Raw genomic sequence first — 18,938 nt, 5'->3', positions numbered from 1 at the left:
GTTCTATTTGTAAATTATACCTATGGCACAGAAGCAAGTAGGAGGAATCAGTACTTACCTTTCCTACGTGCAGCATACTCTGATATTCCTTAATTCTCTTCTTCTAATTCTTACACTCTGGTCTTTATTCCCTGGATGATGATGATGATGATGATGATGATGGTGATAATAATAACTCTTTTTTTAGAGATGGAATCTCACTCTGTCACCCAGGCTGGAGTGCAGTGGTGTAATCATAGTTCAGTGCAACCTTGAACTCCTGGGCTCAAGCTATTTCCTGCCTCACCCTCCCTGAGTAGCTAGGACTACAGGCCTAGCTAGGTTTTAGCTACATACTCAGCTAATGTTTTCTAGTGGTTGGGTCTTGCTGTGTTGCCTAGGCTGGTCTTGAACTCTTGGCCTCAAGCAGTCCTCCCACCTTAGCCTCCCAAAGTGCTGAGATGACAGGCATGAGTCACGGCACCTGGCCCATTATTGATTCCTCCTTCTTCTTCTTATTTTTTTGGAGATGGAATTTCGCTCTTGTTGCCCAGGCTGGAGTGCAATGGTGTGATCTCAGCTCACCACAGCTTCCACCTCCCAGGTTTAAGCGATTCTCCTGCCTGAGCCTTCCGAGTAGCTGGGATTACAGGCATGCGCCACCATGCCAGGCTAATTTTGTATTTTTAGTAGAGACGGGGTTTCTCCATGTTGGTCAGGCTGGCCTCGAACTCCTGACCTCAGGTGATCCACATGCCTCAGCCTCCCAAAGTGCTGGGATTACAGGCATGAGCCACTGTACCCAGCTGCTATTGATTCGTTATTGATTGATTCATTGCATCCTCAGTGCTGATTTTTCTTGAACATCTATTATGTGCTGTGCACTATTCTAGGCATGGAGATAGAGTGGAAAGCAAGTCAGCTAAGGACCTGCTCTTATAGAGGTTGGGTTTTTAGAAAGATAGAGAAAATAATAAAGACAAATAACAAGGCAGTTCACAGCATGAGAGACAGTTCACACCAAGATAGACAGTTCACACCATGATGGATGTCTGGAAGGTAATGTGGTGAGGTGAGAGATGGGCAAGTTGCGAGGCAGATGTCACAGTTCCTTAGGTGGAGGGGTTAAACAGGGCCTCTTTGAGAGGTGATATTTGAGCTGAAGTTTACATGACAAGAAAAATCAGCCATGCCAGTATCAGCAGGAAAAAGATTGTAGAAGGCATAAGAGATTTTAAAGACTCTAGGGTAAGGATTAAGTTGGTGTGCTTATAGGAGTAACTGGGTGTGTTGTAGGATTAGCAAGGAGGCCAGGGTGGCTGCATCGCAGTGAGTGAGGGTGAGGCCAGTCCATGGAGTCAGAGACAGTACAGACCTTACAGACCCTGGTGTGGAGGGTTCAGCACAGGAGGGATGTGAATGGACTTCACATCTCAGAGGAAGCCGTCGGAGCTGTGTTTCAAATAGTCCACATCAGTCAGCCATTCTCATCTGGGGATAATTCTGTAATACTTCCCCACCCCCTGGCAATGTTTGGAGACATTTTTGGTTGTCACATCTGGGGTTGGGGTGCTCCTGGCACCTAGTGGAGAGAGGCCAGGGATACCACCGAACATCCTACAACATGTAGAACAGGCCCCACAACAGAGAATTTCTAGATTGTGTCAGTAATTGTGCTGACAGATCTGGGTATGGCAGGATAAGTCAAGGATCCAGTTTAGATTCTGTAAATTTGAGCTGCTGTTACACCCCTAGGTGGAGAGGTCAGTAGGGCAGCTGGAGGCAGGAATTAGGGTGCCCTGTGGCCGGGTTCAGGCAGGAGGTATAATTCTGGGAATCTCGATGTGTACGTGGGATTGGGTTAGAGTGGTAGTTCTCATGACTTTGAGGGGGTGATGGGGACGCTGCTGGCATCTAATGATTGGTGGCCAGAGTTTCTGCTAATTATCCCCCAGTGCATAGGACAGCCTCACTCAGCAAAGACTCCAGCCCCATTGGCTTACTGAGGTTGCGAGTCAGGAGTAGAGCAATGAGCAGCAGTGAGGCCCTGAATTCTGGTTGAGGAGGAGAAGCAAGGGGTGGAGGAGCCACACCAGGGGAGTGTGTTGCCCTGAAGCTCCAGTATGGGGGTTTCAGAAAGAAAGGGCGGCCACCTGTGCCCAGTAACGCTCATGTGAATTCCACGCCTTTGGTGGTTGGTGCCCTCCAGGTCCATCTTGTCCTACAGTGCCATTTTCAGATGGAGAAACTGAGGGAGGTCTGGAGAGGAGGCATGGGGTGCCCAGGATCCCAGAGGCAGCAGGGCCGGAACACAGCCTGGCTCCAATCCTGGCTCATCTGTGAGTACAGCCCAGATGTAATAGAATAGTCAGGGCAGTTGCTTTCAGGGCTCCAATTCAGATCAACCGGTTGGTTCCTCACTTGAGTGAAAAGGGACCCATGTGCTTCCTTGGGAACATTCATTGTTCCCAAGTATGTGGTTTGCTTTCTTACACCCTCCTTCCACCTCCACACCCCGAAAAGAAATGCTGTTTGGAGGCGTTCTCACAGTGACATTTCCTCTCTGCCAGTCATGCTTGTCAAGAATAGCTCTTTCCTGAAACCGGGTGGTCATTGGGCTTCCTCGTGACACTGTGGGTCTTTCAGTTTGGCTTGATCTGTTGTGAGAGTGAAAGTTTTCTTCCTGTCATGTGTCTTGGTGGGCAGGCATGGTGGTGTGTGGGCACCAGGGGAACCGAGGCCCTCTTGTGTCTCCCCTGGAAGCTCTTCCGGTCCCAGGACGCACTTCTTATCTTTGTCAGCAAGAACAAGAGCATTGGGAATGTGGGCGCTTTGTGGGCTGCGATTGCAATGACCTAACGGGAAGAGGATCAGCCAGGGACCGATGGAAGTGCTGTGGGTGGGGAGGAGATCAGAACAAAGAGGGCAATGTTAAGGAATTCTCAGTGACTGCCCAGCTTTATGGGCAAATGCTATGGGCAAATGACTGAGCAAATGCTTTATGGGGCTTGATTCTGTCTGTCAGCCATGGAACTACTTTCCACAGACAGGGAGAATGAAAGGGAGCACCCTGGATAATGATGAAATTATTGTAGCTAACAAAACAGGATTTAAAAAAAATATATATCAGAAAAGGCAGAATTACAGAGATAGGGAACAGATCAGTGATAGCCGGGGGTTGGAGTGGAGAAGGGTTTGCCTACACATTGGGAGGGGATTCTTTGGGAGATGGACTTGCTCTGTGTTTTGGTGTGGTGGTGGTTACAGGAATCTATGCAGGTGTTATGACTCATAGAACTTTATTCCCCCAAAAGTGAATTTTACTGTCTGTAAATTAAAACTATTTTTTTAAAAAAAATTACAACAACCTTTTAAAGTAGGTGATATCTCTGCTTCACAGAAGTGTAAACTGGGGCACAGAGAAGCAAGTTACCTACCCAAGGATCAACCATGGTTTGTGGTAGAGTTCGGCCTTTGGGCCCAGGCCTGTCTGCTGCAAAGCTTGAGCTCTTAGCTGAGATACCTAAATGTCTCCTGTGCCTATTGGATACGTCAGCTTTTTTTGGGGCCAGGGAATAGGGTGAAGTTTTGGAATTTGTAAAGGATATGGCTTTTGCCAGCTTAACCCTCATTGCCAGACTGAATTGTCAAGAAAAACAGGACTCTAGATTATTACAGGAACTCTCCTAGTTTTTAAAAGCTGGCAGTCAATTTCATTAGAAACAAAAACTGGCTAGGCTTGGTGGCTCATGTCTGTAATTCCTGCACGTTGGGAGGCTGAGGCAGGATTGCTTGAGCCCAGGAGTTCAGGGTTGCAGTGAGCTATGACTGCATCACTGCATTCCAGCCTGGGTGACAGAGTGAGACCCTGTGGTACAAAAACAAAAACAAAACCCCAAAACTCTATCTGGGCCAGACAAACACATACAACCAACAATACAAAAACAATCCATAGGTTGTTAGTTTTTTATTTATACTATACTATAATTATATTATGCTGTTATACTGTAATTAAGAATATACGTATATAGGTATATGGTATTTTAGTATATGTATGTGTGTATATGGTATATGTATGTATATTGGCTATATGGTATGAGCATATGTATGTGTGTATATGGTATGAGAGTATATGGTATATGGGTATATTGGGTATATTTGTTTGAGTATATGTATGTATGTGTATGGTATATAATGAGTATATGGTATATGGGTGTGTGTATATACTGGGTATATGTGTTTGAGTATTATACGTATGTGTGTGTATGGTATATGAGTATATATGTATGTGTGTATTGTATTTGCATGTGTGTATATGGTGAGCATATGGTATATGGGTATATATATGTGTATATGGTATATGAGTATATGGTAAGTGTGTATATGGTATGTGAATATATGGTATTTGTATGTGTGTGTGTATATGGTGAGCATATGTATGTATTTGTGTATATGGCATATGAGTATATATATGTGTGGTATATAGTATATGGTATTTGTGTGTGTGTATGGTATATGACTATATGGTACAAGATGGAAAGGTTTGTACAGAGACCTGGTTCTTGCCCTGGTTGCTAATTCACTGTTTCCCCTCATTTGCTCTCTGGGGCCTCTCCTTTCCTCACTAAAAAACAAGGAGCTGAGCCCAGTGTATTATTACGAGCACCCTGTATGACTCAGCAGTGATTATAAATAAGCCATAAATAGAAATGAGTTTCTGAGACTAGAAGAGAAGAGGTGGGCCCGGTCCTTTTCTTCTTCCAGACTCCTGTTTGCTTTCTCTGCTGATCCCATCTCCTCTTAATTCACAGAGGGTGTTTACTTTGAACTGAACAAACTCAGCAGTCAGTAGTCCTGTTAGTGAGAGAAATGCACCTTGATGCTCTGTTGAAGATGCAGGCAGGGCCAGGGAACATCGTCACACCCCAAGCCTTTCTGTTTATTTCTCCACTGTTACTGACAGGAGGCCTCCTTTCTTTTTGTGCACAAAGCGGCATCTTGGAAGTCGGGCCTTCTTTGAGAGCATACATGGAGTGCCTGGGCCCAGATTTTTCAGATGTTGTCTTGATTTTCTTTAGAGTGAATGAAGTGGGGAAGATCTCTGTTTGGCTTTGCCTGAAAGATAGTGTCTGCCAGGGTCTCTCTCTCTCTCTCTCTCTCTCTTTAATAATATAGAGACAGGGTCTCGCTCTGTTTCCCAGGCTGGTCTCAAATTCCTGTCCTCAAGCAATCCTCCTGCCTCAGCCTCCCAAAGTGCTGGGATTACAGGCGTGAACCACCACGCATGGCCAGCTAGGGTCTCTTGTCTAAATGATATTGCTCCCTTGAAGGAGCTGCCATTTTGTAGTTCCTGGAAGTCCATCCGTTGTAGTTTGTGTTCAGCTTTAGAACAAAGATCTGTCTTTTTTTTTTTTTGAGACAGAGCTTTGCTCTTGTTGCCCAGGCTAGAGTGCAGTGGTACAATCTCAGCTCACTGCAACCTCCACCTCCTGGGTTCAGGTGATTCTCCTACCTCAGCCTCCCAAGCAGCTGAGATTACAGGCATGCGCCAGCAGGCCCAGCTAATTTTTTGTATTTAGTACACCATGTGGGCCAGGATGGTCTTGAACTCCTGACCTCAGTATATGGTATATATATGCTGAGTATATGTATATGGTATATATATACTGAGTATATGGTGTATATATATATATATACCCGCCTCGGCTTCCCAAAGTGTTGGGGTGTGAGCTACCACGCCCGGCCCTGTCTCTTTTTTTTTTTTAAATGGAAAAAGAAGTGCTTAAATTTTTCTTTTATAGAGTTTGTTTTTATAAGTTATGAGTACATATGGTAACAAAAATTTCAAAGCATAGAAGGACATTTCATGAAAGGCCAGTGTGTCTATAACCTCTGACCACCTGTCTCTATACCCCTCTTCCCACATGTCACCACTGTTGCAAGTTTTTAGTTTCTAGAGCCCTTCTAGATATACAGCATGAGTTCTGAGTGATTTTTATCTACCAGGTGACATTTGGCAGTGTCTGGAGATATTTTTATTTTTCTTTTATTTATTTTTTTGAGATGGACCATTGGTCTGTTTGCCCAAGCTGCTGTGCAGTGGCACGATCTTGGCTCCCCACAACCTTTGCCTGATTCTGCCTCCTGAGTAGCTGGGATTACAGGCACATGCCACTACGCCCAGCTAATGTTTGTATTTTTAGTAGAGATGGGGTTTCACAATGTTGGCCAGGCTTGTCTCAAGCTCTTGACCTCAAGTGATCTGCCCACCTTGGCCTCCCAAGATGCTGGGATTACAGGCGTGAGCCACTGTACTCGGCCTGCAGATATTTTTATTGTCACAACTGGTACGTAGGTGCTAGTAGCATCGGGGGTAGAGGCCAGGATGCTGCTGAACATCCTACAACACACGGGACAGCCTTTCAACCCCACCCCACCCCCACCACAAAGACTTATCTAGGACCCAAATATCAATAGTGCCACTGTTGAGAAACCCTGAGAATGTATAGTATTCCCAGCTATGTTCCATTTCCTTCTTGGCTCCCCTACAGCAGTGCTAAGGTGCTCCACCAGTTGTTGCTTTTTCATGAAACAGGTTGGCTTTTCATATCAACACACAGAAATCAGCCTTCGTTTCATTTTAGCAGCTGTATTTAATTCCATTTAAAGGTAAACTGTAACATTTATTCAGGCGCCTTACTTACTGACGCTACGCTTCTTTCCATTTTTGCTATTGAAGACAACTGCAATGAAGAACCCTTTTGCCCACGTGGGAGGGTAATCCATAGGATAAATTCCTAGAAGTGGAATTGAGCATCAGAGGCCACATGCGGCGACATTTTGAGAGGTATCGCCCAACTGCCCTCTAAAGAGGTGGTTCTGATTTATGTTCCCTCCAGAAATATAAGATCGTGCCTTTTTCTCTAGCGTGAGTATTTTTCATCCCTGGTTTCCATTTATAGCCTAAGCTGTCTTCATATCAGCTGAAAAGTTCAAAATGTTGGCAGCAAGGGTGGATTCTGAAGATATTCCCGATATAGAAGGGCAGGGGTGGAAGAAGTCGCGATAAGCTACATGAGCTAAATGAGAAAGTGAAGCTCTTCTTTTCTCTCCGCGGAGGAGAGGAGCGTCAAATGCAGCTGCAGGTTTGGAGAAAGACTATTACATTTGGTTAAACTCCTGAAGGTCAGCTTCCAGGGCCTGGGCCGCCCAGCCATTTGGTGGTTTATTCTAACAAGAATAAACATAACAGCAGCTTATTGACCAGAGAAACCTTAGTTTGTAAAATGAGGTAATTTACCTTTTTTGCATTCTTCTTGATTATGAACATTCCAGTGCTCAATCTTTTTAGGCTAAAGTTAATGGGTCGCATTTACTGTAGGCATACGTGTAGACGTGCAGGTGCACACACACACAGAGCTCAGTTATTCAGGTGAAGTCTTAGGTCTCTTTATGGACCCTAAGGTTTAGAAAGGTGGTCCTGTTAACACAGACACACAGGAGTTAAGGCAAATGGTGAGTTTTCTGTACTCACATAGAAGATTGGTCTGATACAGGGGTTCTCAGCCTTAGCTGCCAATTAGGATCACCTGGCAAGTTTATTGTTGGTGTTTTTTTGTTTTGTTTTGTTTTGTTTTGTTTGAGATGGAGTCTCACTCTATTGCCCAGGCTGGAGTGTCATGGTGTGATCTCGGCTCACTGCAGCCTCCTCCTCCTGGGTTCAAGTGATTCTCCTGCCTCAGCCTCCCAAGTAGCTGGGATTACAGGCATGTGCCATCACGCCTGGCTAATTTTTGTATATTTAGTAGAGACGGAGTTTCACCATGTTGGCCAGGTTGGTCTTGAACTCCTGACCTCAGGTGATCCACCCTCTTTGGCCTCCTAAAGTGCTGGGGTTACAGGCATGAGCCACTGCGCCTGACCTCCTGGCAAGGTTGTCAAAGGCATCATGATGCCCAGGCCTTTCCCCCAGCCTGTTGAGTCAGAGTCTCTGAGGATGGGGCTCAGGCCTCAGGAATTTCTAAAACTTCACAGGCAATTTTGGTGTGCAGCCAGGGTTGGCAGTCACTTGACTAGTATAGAAGATGGCAGATTTTACAGCTTTCAGGCCAAATCTGGCCCCCACCTGTGTTTGCAAATAAAGTTTTACTGGAACACATCCACACCCATCTGTTTATGTAGTGTTCATGGCTGCTTTTGCAACAGAGCCTGTATGGCCTGCAAAGCCTGAAATATTTACTCTCTGGGCTTTTATTTTATTTTTTTGAGATAAGGTCTGGCTCTTTTGCCCAGTCTGGAGTGCGGTGGCGTGATCTCAGCTCACTGCAACCTCTGCCTCTTGGGCTCAAGCTATCCTCCCACCTTAGCATCCTGAGTAGCTGAAATTACAGGCATGTGCCACCATGCCCGGCTAATTTTCATATTTTTAGTAGAGACAGAGTTTCACCATGTTGCTCAGGCTGGTCTCAAATGTGAGCTCAAGGGAACTGCCCACCTCAGCCTCTCAATTGCAGGGATTACAAGTGTGAGCCACTGTTCCCGGCCCTCTCCAGGCTTTTACAGAGAAAGTTCTCTTTTGTAAATTTTTTCAGTAACTGTGTAATCTAGTAGTATATAGGAATATTGAGGACACTGATGAACGTGTCACTTGGGTAGCCATGGAAAGTATTTTTGTGAGATACATTTCCATCTTTATTCTTGAAAAGGCTGGCTTTTCCCTTTGGAATCTAGCACGCTTCTTCATTTCTGAAAGTGGAAATTCTGAGGGAGGCCTCAAATCCCTCCCGCTTTGCTGTCACATTTGCATGCAAGTCAGCTGTTAAGTCCTTGATTCCTGCCTACTGGAACTCTTTAATCTGGGCTTTCTCTTTTTTTTTTTTTTTTTTTGAGACAGAGTCTTGCTCTGTGGCCCAGGCTGGAGTGCAGTGGTGCGGTCTCGGCTCACTGCAGCCTTCGCCTCCTGGGTTCAAGTGTTCTCCTGCCTCAGCCTCCTGAGTACCTGGGATTACAGGCACCCACCACCATGCCTGACTAATTTTTAAATTTTTAGTAGAGACGGGATTTCATCATGTTAGCCAGGCTAGTCTTGAACTCCTGACCTCAAGTGATCCTCCCACCTTGGCCTCCCACAGTGCTGGATTACAGGCGCAAGCCCTCATACCCGGCATTTTTCTTTTCTTTTTTGTTTTTTTAAAATCAACTTTTAATTTAAAAGTAAACTTTAATGTCGAAAATGCGGACTTGGGGAGGGCAGAAAGATCACACACAAGGCTGCCACTTCACACCTGGAGGGTTGCACAGCGGCCAGACAGAGGCACTCCTCACTTCCCAGATGTTGCGGGGGCCAGGCAGGGGTGCTCCTCACTTCCCAGATGGTGCAGCGGCCGGGCAGAGACGCGCTCCTGGCTTCCTAGATGGTGGGGCGACTGGGCAGAGGTGCTCCTCCTTTTTCTTTTAATGTTCCTCATTCCTTGTTCTTTTTTAAAATTATTTTACTCCATAATTTCTCTTTGTTAAGCTACTTCAGATCTCTTGCCAGATAGAGACAGGTATAAAGAGTTTTCTAGTTCTTTCTCCAGTAAATTTTTTTTTTGGAGACAGGATCTTGCTGTTACCCAGTCTGGAGTGCAGTGATGCAGTCATGGCTCACTGCAGCCTCAAACTCCTGGGCTCAAGCAATCCTCCTACCTTGGCCTCCCAAGTAGCTAGGATTACAGGCATGCACCACCAAGCCCAGCTACTTTTTGTAGTTTTTGTAGACATGGGGTCTTGCTATGTTGCCCAGCCTGGTCTCGAACTCCTGGCCTCAAGCAGTCCTCCTGCCTCTGCCTCCCAAAGTGCTGGAAGAGGTGTGAATCACTGTGCCCGGCCCCACTGCAGTAAAGTTGCACGTTCTTCTCCCTCTCAGAGGTGGCTGTGTGAATGTCTGCAGTCCTGTCTCTAGTAGCCTCTCTTTATAGCCATGATCAGTGCACATGTACATACATATGCACACGCGTGCACACACACATGCATGCACACACAGATACTGTTTTTGGTATTTTTCTTGAATTACAGGGATAGTGTCTCTGCTTGCTTTGAGCACTCACCTTCTGGAATCTCCCTGGGTCTGGGAGGGGCAGTCTATAAGTGTGATTTGGGAAAAGACCAGTCTTTTCCCTCCTTTAAAAAAAAAATATAACTCTTGCTCTGTTGCCCAGTCTAGAGTGCAGTGGCGTGATCATAGCTCAGTGTAGCCACTAACTCCTGACTCAAGCTATTCTCCCGCCTCAGCCTCCTGAGTAGCTGGGACAACAGGTGCATTCCACCACAACTGGCTGAGAAAAGACCCCTTTCTAATCTTATCCTGGGGGCTGATAAAATTAAGTTGGAGCAATTTATTGCTTCTGGTCACCTGTGAGTGGATTGGGTGGGGCTTTTGGGAGGCTGCTTCTGGTCACTTTGAAGGAGCTAATTTCTGGGTATGCAGTGTTTGAGAACTCCCCTTACTGCGTGAACAGGAAAGTGGTTGGGTCAGGCCAAAGGAAAAAGGTAGGAGAGAGTGATGGCTTTAAACAGCACTTCCAGCCCAGCTCTCACACTAGATTCCGGGGCCTCTTTCATAGTCTAGTGACCGGAGGTGGCCTGAGGTGTGGAGGGAGCAGGGAGATGAAGCGCGAAGTCCGGGGAGCAAGCTGATGGCTGTTGGGAACAGGCTCAGAGGTGGCTTCTCCTCTTTGTGGGTTGATTGGATGCCACCTGCTTTCTGACTTATTTTCTGGGATCGGCTGGGGTAGGACAGATGCCCCACACTTTGCTTTGGTTGGGTTGGAGGGGATGCCAGAGGGTAGCAGGCACAGTGGAGGACAGTAGGCCCCACCTGCAGAGTCGCTTGTTGCTTTTGGGACCTTTGCAGCCACTAAAACTCTTAATAGGGGGCGCTGGAGTAGGTGGGAAAGGAATCCAAGAAATGTAAGCTCTCTGACTCTTTGGAATCTGTCCTGCTGGTCCTACAAAGAGCCCTCACAGAAGTGAGGGGACAGGACCTCCGGCCTGAGTCACCCCCCAGAGACCTCTGCCTGTGACTAGGCTGAGGACCTTAGAGCGAGACCTGTTAGAGAAAGGTTGAGTATCCAGGGCTAATCTGTTCCCCTTACCTCACGTAGATGCTGTGAGCCACAGCACACTGGCTGGAAGGTCTGCCTATCTTATATTCCCCACTCTTTCTAGTTTCCACCCCAGACTAGGTCCACTGAGAATGAAAACTGAAGCCTCCGTGGCAAATAGGCATCTAGGGCCCCCAATTGTTAGGGTGTTTTCGAGGGGGTCGCCATCTCTCTTGGATACAAGTCCTCTTCAATCTGGACCTGAAGTTATAAGTGCACCCTGACCAGGCTCGGCATTGCTTTGTTCACTGAAATTGAGATTGAATATCTGCCCGTAACCTTTGTCTTTGGAGGGTCCCTACTGGTGTTGACTTCCACACACTGAGCCATCTGGCTGGGATTGTCCATTTTAAATATTGAAAGTCACCCAGACGATTGTTCAGTGGACTGTTGAAACCTGCCAAACATGTTCACGCGGGCCATTATCTTCATGTCACTCCATGTGGTTGAGCAGATGATATTGTTGGGACGAATGACAAAAAAAGTATCCCCCTTCCCCATGTTCTAAAATGTGTGTTTTGCTCTGACTTTGCAAGGACAAAGCTCCGTGATGAGCATGGTGTGTGCCTGGTCTTACGAGGGTGTGATGGTCTCTTTCAGATCGAAGCAAAGCCGAAATGGATTTGAAGGAGCTGAGCGAGTCGGTGCAGCAACAGTCCACCCCTGTTCCTCTCATCTCTCCCAAGCGCCAGATTCGTAGCAGGTTCCAGCTGAATCTTGACAAGACCATAGAGAGTTGCAAAGCACAATTAGGTATATCTTTGGTTTTGTTTTTTTTTCCCAGCAGTATCATTGTTATCATTACTGGTAGGGATACTACCCTGATGAAATCAAGGTTGAATCCTGGCTGCTTTTAGCAGCTGCTTTAACTTTGAACGATTTGCTCAGCTAAAATATATTTCCACTCATGGCAAAAGACTTCAGACTTGATAGTTAATTCGGGGCTCTTTGAACTCATCAGTTTATTCTTTGGTGAAAGCAGCCTGGAAACTCGAGATACAGGTTTGAAGCATCAAGGTTTACGAGCAGAATGAGGATCTTCTGAGTTTGCCTCTGCTCTCCTTCTCAGTACACATCAGTGTCTCCACACGAGTAGTCAGTGTGTTCTGCAGGTGTCCGACACGAAACCCTTTCCCTCCAGACTGGTCTCCTCCCTACCTGGTAAACCCTGCTTCTGTAGCTGTTGCTTTCCTTCCTCTTCCCTGTGCTGCCTGCCTTCATACTGCCTACCTGAATCCTGCCTTCTGTGAGGCTGAGCTCAGATCTCACCTCCTCCAGGAAGTCTTCCCTGACTGCCCTCCCCATCTGCCCTCCTCCTTTGGTACTTTATTGCTCAGAAGTAGCAATGTTCCCTTTGTGTGGAGGTGTCCCCCCCAATCTAGACTGGAAGCTCCTTGAGGGCAGGGAGGCTGTTTTATGAGGATTTGCCTTCTCTATGGTACTTGGTCTGTGCACATGGTAGATGCTCTGGAATGTTTGTTGAATAAGTAAGTAAAGCTAGGAGGGCATTTGTAAAGAAGTTAGGGATGGCTGGGCCCCTGGAGAGCAAGTTTCTCTGAGCATCTTCAGGTGAGAAAGCAGCTAGAGTTAGGGACCATCTGGGGCTGTCCAGAGGACACCACTTCCCATTGGGTTGCCTGTTTGGTGAGGACATTGGGTGGCATGGGTGAAATTTGGCATGCCATTTAAATTATCCTCTTGGGTCCTTCCATGCAGCTGGTCCAGCTCTTGATTTATTTTTATTGCTAATAAGAATTGTATTATTTCTATTTACTGAGTGTTTCCTTTGACACTATGCTAAGCACTGCATATAGATCGTCTTGGGAGGTTGATACTTTATCAGTCCCATTTTGCAGATACAGAAACTGAGGCTCAGAGAGATAAATAACTTGTTCAGGGTCAACCAGTAATAAAAACAGAAGAGCAGGATTTGAATTCATATCCTTTGGACTCCAGTACCCAAGCTTTTCCTATCATATATGTGGTTACACTTTTCGTTCTTGTTTCCAATCATTAGCTACCAGTAGCACAAGCCTAGGATCCCAGACTTATACCAGATCTGGGTGTTTATATTTTGGCTTGTGTTCTTCCCATGTTGCCCTGGCTAGCCTTGAACTCTTGGGTTCAAGCAGTTCTTCTGCTTCAGCCTCCTGAATATCTGGGACCACAGGTGCGCACCATTGTGCCTGGCTGGACTTGTGTTTTTGATTGAACCCTGGTGGAGGCAGATATATTCCCCAATGATCCTGCTGATCCCCCATGCCCTGGGCTGTTCATGGCTCTGATACTTTTGCAGGTTTCTTTTTGGTATGTCTGGGTCGGACGGTGGCACCATTCACAGTGGCCATTGCTCTAGAATGAAGAGATTGCACACACTTGATTGGGTTTTCTTTCCTCTTTCCAAAAGTTTAGGATACAGTATTATCTCCTACAGTATGATGGCATAACATATGGTTGGGAGCAGGAGCCATAAATGGGTTAAATGGAACTATTGTTAGAAATGTGCTTTTGCCCATTTTGTTTGTGAAATACCTGCTAGTTTGTGCTTCTCCCTTTTGAAAGAAACAGAAGTATGTGACTTTTCTCCTGACTCCTTTACCAGTGGAAGAGCAGTGCACACCGAGTGGCAGTTGACTTTCCACATGAGTGCAGGGAACAAGAGAGAGGGCCGGGCACCCGGGTCACCTGGAGACAAGTGTGTCCCCTGCGTAGTGGAGCGATTGGCTTTCCTGTCCCAGCCAATGCCTGGCAGGCCGGTGACCCAGAGCAGCTAGATTTTCCGCTCTTTCATCAGAAGCCCCTGCTTTGATTTCTATGTGAAATTTCCTGATTTGTGAATTGGACAACACATTTATAAATTAAAAGCAGACAAGATACCCTGTGGAGCAAACCAGTGCCTCTCCCATGAAACATGTCTGCAAGCTGGATGTGGCTTGTGGGCTGTTTGCAACCTCTGCTTTAAGGCTTTGGCTTATTTTCTTTGGCCTAGACACAAAGGATCAAGAACTTTAACGCTTTGGAAACCCAAGGGAAGAGTGTTGGTGGGGAGCCAGGAACGCAGGGTACTGGCCTGGCCTCTGTCTTGTGTCCTAGGGCAGGTGATATCCCTGGGCCTCTGTTTTCTAATCTGTAAACTGGATCAGTTTGAACAGCTTATCCCTGCTGTTCCCTTCCAGCCCTCTCATTCTCAGTAATCCCAATTAGTTATCAACGTTGCAAAAATTTGGCACCACATATTTAGCGCCATATAAATTTAAAATTTCTGTTGGTAGGTCCTGTGTCTCCTTTGAATGTTAACACCCAAAACCCTCTCCAAAGGCAAGTGCAGCCATAGCCAGTTGCCACTTGGGTTTATTACTGGCCCCATTCAGGCCAATGTGATGTGATTTGAAATGTGCTTTTCTTATTCCAGCATTTGCTGTGGAAAGTGTTTGCATTTTTCGTCCTGCTCTTTATTTTGTGACTACGCCACATGCTGGGTTTTCTTTTTGAATTTAGGCATAAATGAAATCTCGGAAGATGTTTATACGGCCGTAGAGCACAGCGATTCGGAGGATTCTGAGAAGTCAGATAGTAGCGATAGTGAGTATATCAGTGATGATGAGCAGAAGTCCAAGAACGAGCCGGAAGACACAGAGGACAAAGAGGGTTGTCGGATGGACAAAGAGCCATCTGCTGTTAAAAAAAAGCCCAAGCCTACAAACCCAGTGGAGATTAAAGAGGAGCTGAAAAGCACATCACCAGCCAGCGAGAAGACAGACCCTGGAGCAGTCAAGGACAAGGCCAGCCCTGAGCCTGAGAAGGACTTTTCTGAAAAGGCAAAACCTTCACCTCACCCCACAAAGGATAAACTGAAGGGAAAAGATGAGACGGATTCCCCAACAGTCCATTTGGGCCTGGACTCCGATTCAGAGAGTGAACTTGTCATAGATTTAGGAGAAGACCATTCTGGGCGGGAGGGTCGAAAAAATAAGAAGGAACCCAAAGAGCCGTCTCCCAAACAGGATGGTAAGTGATTGTATCCATTTCCAGTTTTCTTAATTTGGTTTAGAATCCTACCTCGTACACTTACTATCAAAACTTATATGACCCTTAAACAAACAAACCAAAAGTTATGTGACCCGCTAACACACTGAGAGAGAGGCACAGTGAAGCTGTGTTTGGTTTAAGGTTACCTAGCTAGTCACAGAACAGGACCTGGACTCGAACACGGGCCTACCTACCTTTAACCTGCTCGGTATCCAATATGATTGACTTTGAGTACAGAAAGAGAAGTCTCTTAGAAAATGGTGGTTACTTTTAGTGACCAAGTCATTTTTAGTCTGAGCAGCTTCTCCAATATGCTCATTTATTTCCTCAAAGTGTTTGGTAACATTTGGATCTTGTCAAATGATCCTTCATTGCTCCATTCCACAGACATCCCATTCTCTTTTGACAAGTCTTAAATGGTTAGAAGTGTTCATTTCAAACTGGGCATGGTGGCTCACGCCCGTAATCCCAGTACTTTGGGAGGCCAAGGTGGGTGGATCATTTGAGGTCAGGAGTTCAAAACCAGCTTGACCTACATAGTGAAACCCCGTCTCTACTAAAATACAAAAATTAGCCAGGCGTGGTGGCAGGTGCCTGTAATCCCAGCTACTAATGAGGCTGAGGCAGGAGAATCACTTGAACCCAGGAGGCGGAGGTTGCAGTGAGCCGAGATTGCGCCACTGCACTCCAGTCTGGGTGACAGAGCAAGACTCCTCTCCAAAAAAAAAAAAAAAAAAAAAAAAAAGAAGTGTTCATTTCAAAGGTTTTGATGATTGCAGCATATCTTTCCTCCCCTCATGCCACCTAGGCATCTCCAAGTATATTTTCTTACAATAGTAGGACACTATTTGGGTGGGGTGCCAGAATACTGAGTGCTTCTTAGGGCACTAGAAAATGAAGTATGGTAGATATGTGTATTGGCTTTTTTGGGGGGACAGACAGAGTTTGGCTCTTGTCACCTAGGCTGGAGTGCAATGGCCCAATCTCAGCTCACTGCAACCTCTGTCTCCCGGGTTCAAGTGATTCTCCTGCCTCAGCCTCCCAAGTAGCTGGGAGTAGCCTCCCACCACCACGCCTCGCTAATTTTTGTATTTTTAGTAGAAACAGGGTTTCACCATGTTGGCCAGGCTGTTCTCGAACTCCTGACCTCAGGTGAGCCACCCAGCTCGGCCTCCCAAAGTGCTGGGATTACAGGCATTAGCTACTGCGTCTGGCCATATTGGCTGTTAATCTTTTAATCTTACTGCATCTACCTTAACTGAGTCCAGAGTTTCACAACCTTGCACTCTGACAGTTTGCCCTGGATAATTCTTAGTCCTGTGTATTGGAGGATATTTTCCTGTATCCCTGGCCTCTACCAGCCAGATGGCAGCCTTACCTGCCCAGTTGTGGCAATCACAAATGTGGCAATCAGTTATTGTCAAATATCCCCTGAGTCTCAGAGGCTGCTGTTATATTCTGAACCAGCAGTGACTACCCCACAGCGTAGTGCAGCCTGGGCATGTTAACAAGCCCTCAAAAGGGGTGTGTGAATGATCGGAAGGATGTCCTTGCCACTGACAAAGTATTCACATTTTTCGGTTGGCTTGGCAGGTAGGTTAGAGGATTCAACATGCTCAGTAAAGACACTGAAGAATTAACTGAGGGCCTAGAAGAAACATTGCCCAAGGACAGATGACAGGTTGTAGCCATAAAACCTTATGTATGTGGCGAGTAACTTAAGGGATAGCCAGGTTTACCAGGTTTAAATCTTGACTGTGCCTAACTTCTATCAGGAGCTAACCTGTCAATCAAACCCTTGAATAAGACGTAACTCCATGTCCTTTGGGATTTCCGTAGTCTGGTGGCTTAAAGCAAGTCAGGGATGGGCCTTGAGAATCTTTCTGCTGTGGTTATGGTCAACCTGGAATTGACCATCCATGGTCAATTCTGGAACCTCAACTGTCAGAGTGAGAGAGGATTCCTGCATTTCAGCTAAAGAGAATGTCTGTGAGAGATGCAGTGGAGGAAGAGAGAGATGTAGTTACATAAGGGAGGGAGGATAGGCCATCAAACCATCCTGACCCATCTGTTAGATTTATAGATGACCTCTGAAAAATTATGAGTATGTCGTGGATTGGGGTTTGAGAGACTGTCTCTGTTGTTGCAGAGAACAATAGGAGTAGGAGTAGTATTTATTTCATGAGGATTGTAGGAATATTTGGGTGCAGATGGCAGTGCTCCTACGAATGACATATTTATACTGATCTTTCTTTCTGGAACTGATCTTTTGATTGATTGGTTTTATGCGTCCTACCTCTTCCAGAAAGAATTTGCAACAGATTGACAAGGATACATAACCATATGAAACAAGATGAAAATAAAGACATCCATGTAAAAGGAAAGTGAAAGTAGAATAGCAAGTGGTCTGGGGAAAGGTTTTATACAGAAATCTGTACTATTTCAACCTTCAGAGTTAGGGAAGTTGGCTCTGAAAGCAGAATGGGAAACACAGTACCTTAGAAGATCTCATACTTTCTGAAAAATAAAAAACCATTCTAGTTGATTAAAAGAAGTAGAGCTCTTCCTCACACTGATGTCTGAAGGGAATTTCTCCAGGAAGCTTTAGTAGACAGTGGACAATTAAGCTGAAGATGATTCTAAAACACAGTTCAGTTAGAGCAGCTTCCTAAGGCTTGGGGCAAAACCAATTGATCTTAAATTCAGAGCTGATGGTGGTTTGGGTCTTGAAAATTTTTCATGTCGGGCTCTGCTAGAGAGCATCTTTTCAATGATGTGTTTTCACTTAAGAGTTCAGTAAGTGAAGGGCATTTTGGATTGCGCTGTTGTGACCTCCAGCTCACCTTCCACTAGGGATGCAGTTATGGGTAGAATATGAATCTTCAGATGGCAAAACAGCTTTTATAGCTAGTAACCTCAGAACAGAAGCAAAGAGAGTACACTGAAAGACTCTTTGCTGTGCTTTCACTGGCACATTAGTAATTTCCATCCTTCTACAAAGGGGATGCTAATTTTTCTCTTAAAAAGTCGTTGCTTTATAAATGAAAAACAGTGACCAGTGACAGATTCAGGAATAAGTAGGTTAATTTGATAGGGCAGCTTCTCAGGTGCTGACCCTTTAAAAAAATTTGCCCTTTTTTTTCGCTACAGGTGATTGATTATGTACTCCAAATTTCTGGGACAAATGAAATTTCCTATAGCCTCATTTTATCTCCATAAACCATCAGGATTCCTAGAAATTTAGATATTTTGGTATCTAAATAACTCCATACAATTTTGAGCCTGGAATCTTATCAGATTGTATACGCCAGTTCTTTATTTGGCAGAGAGCCAGCTGTGATCACTGCAGAGCAGTAACCCCTCTGCCCTGCTGGCTGTTTCAGGAGAACAAATCAGGAGAGAGAAAAACGACCATTTTGAGGTTGCCCTTACAGTGGGGAGACAGGCTAGCTAATCAACAATAACAGTATATTTTTTGGTGATGTGGCAGGAAAAAAAGGCATTGAAGGCACTTATGCAGGTTAGAAGCTCTGCTAAGGCACTGCCCCCGTGCCCTCCTCTTAGAAGGGCCCAGTTCAACACCTCATCTGCACCTGGAAGAGGCGGGGACAGTGCCCCATATCTGGCAGGTGGCCCTGGAAGCACCGGAGTTCTTCACTGCAGGAAGCCCTCCTTCTGGACCCACCCTGGGCTCTTGTCGACCAGCTTGGCTGGATTCTCCTCTCTGGGGAAGTAGGAGGGCCAGCAACAAGTGATAACCATCGAGAACTCCCCCTGAAGTCAGAA

At 45.8% G+C, this 18,938-nt stretch overlaps 1 protein-coding gene across 35 annotated transcripts in view; it reads left to right on the top strand.

The window, feature by feature from the left end:
• The window catches only part of ZMYND8 (zinc finger MYND-type containing 8), a 148,831-nt gene that overhangs the window by 97,125 nt on the left and 32,768 nt on the right, over positions 1 to 18,938 (top strand). For 34 of the 35 annotated variants that reach the window (XM_021920969.2, XM_017944736.3, XM_017944731.3 and 31 more), the window contains 2 exons: positions 11,724 to 11,876; positions 14,622 to 15,131. In XM_021920969.2, coding sequence (XP_021776661.1) covers positions 11,724 to 11,876; positions 14,622 to 15,131 — 663 coding nt within the window. The remainder of the gene's footprint in view (positions 1 to 11,723; positions 11,877 to 14,621; positions 15,132 to 18,938) is intronic. The other variant, XM_031656820.1, reaches the window with a different exon arrangement.

This window comes from Papio anubis, chromosome 16 (assembly GCF_008728515.1).
Source record: "Papio anubis isolate 15944 chromosome 16, Panubis1.0, whole genome shotgun sequence".
Classification (NCBI taxonomy): Eukaryota; Metazoa; Chordata; class Mammalia; order Primates; family Cercopithecidae; genus Papio; species Papio anubis.
This window is presented reverse-complemented; position numbering and strand designations above follow the sequence as displayed.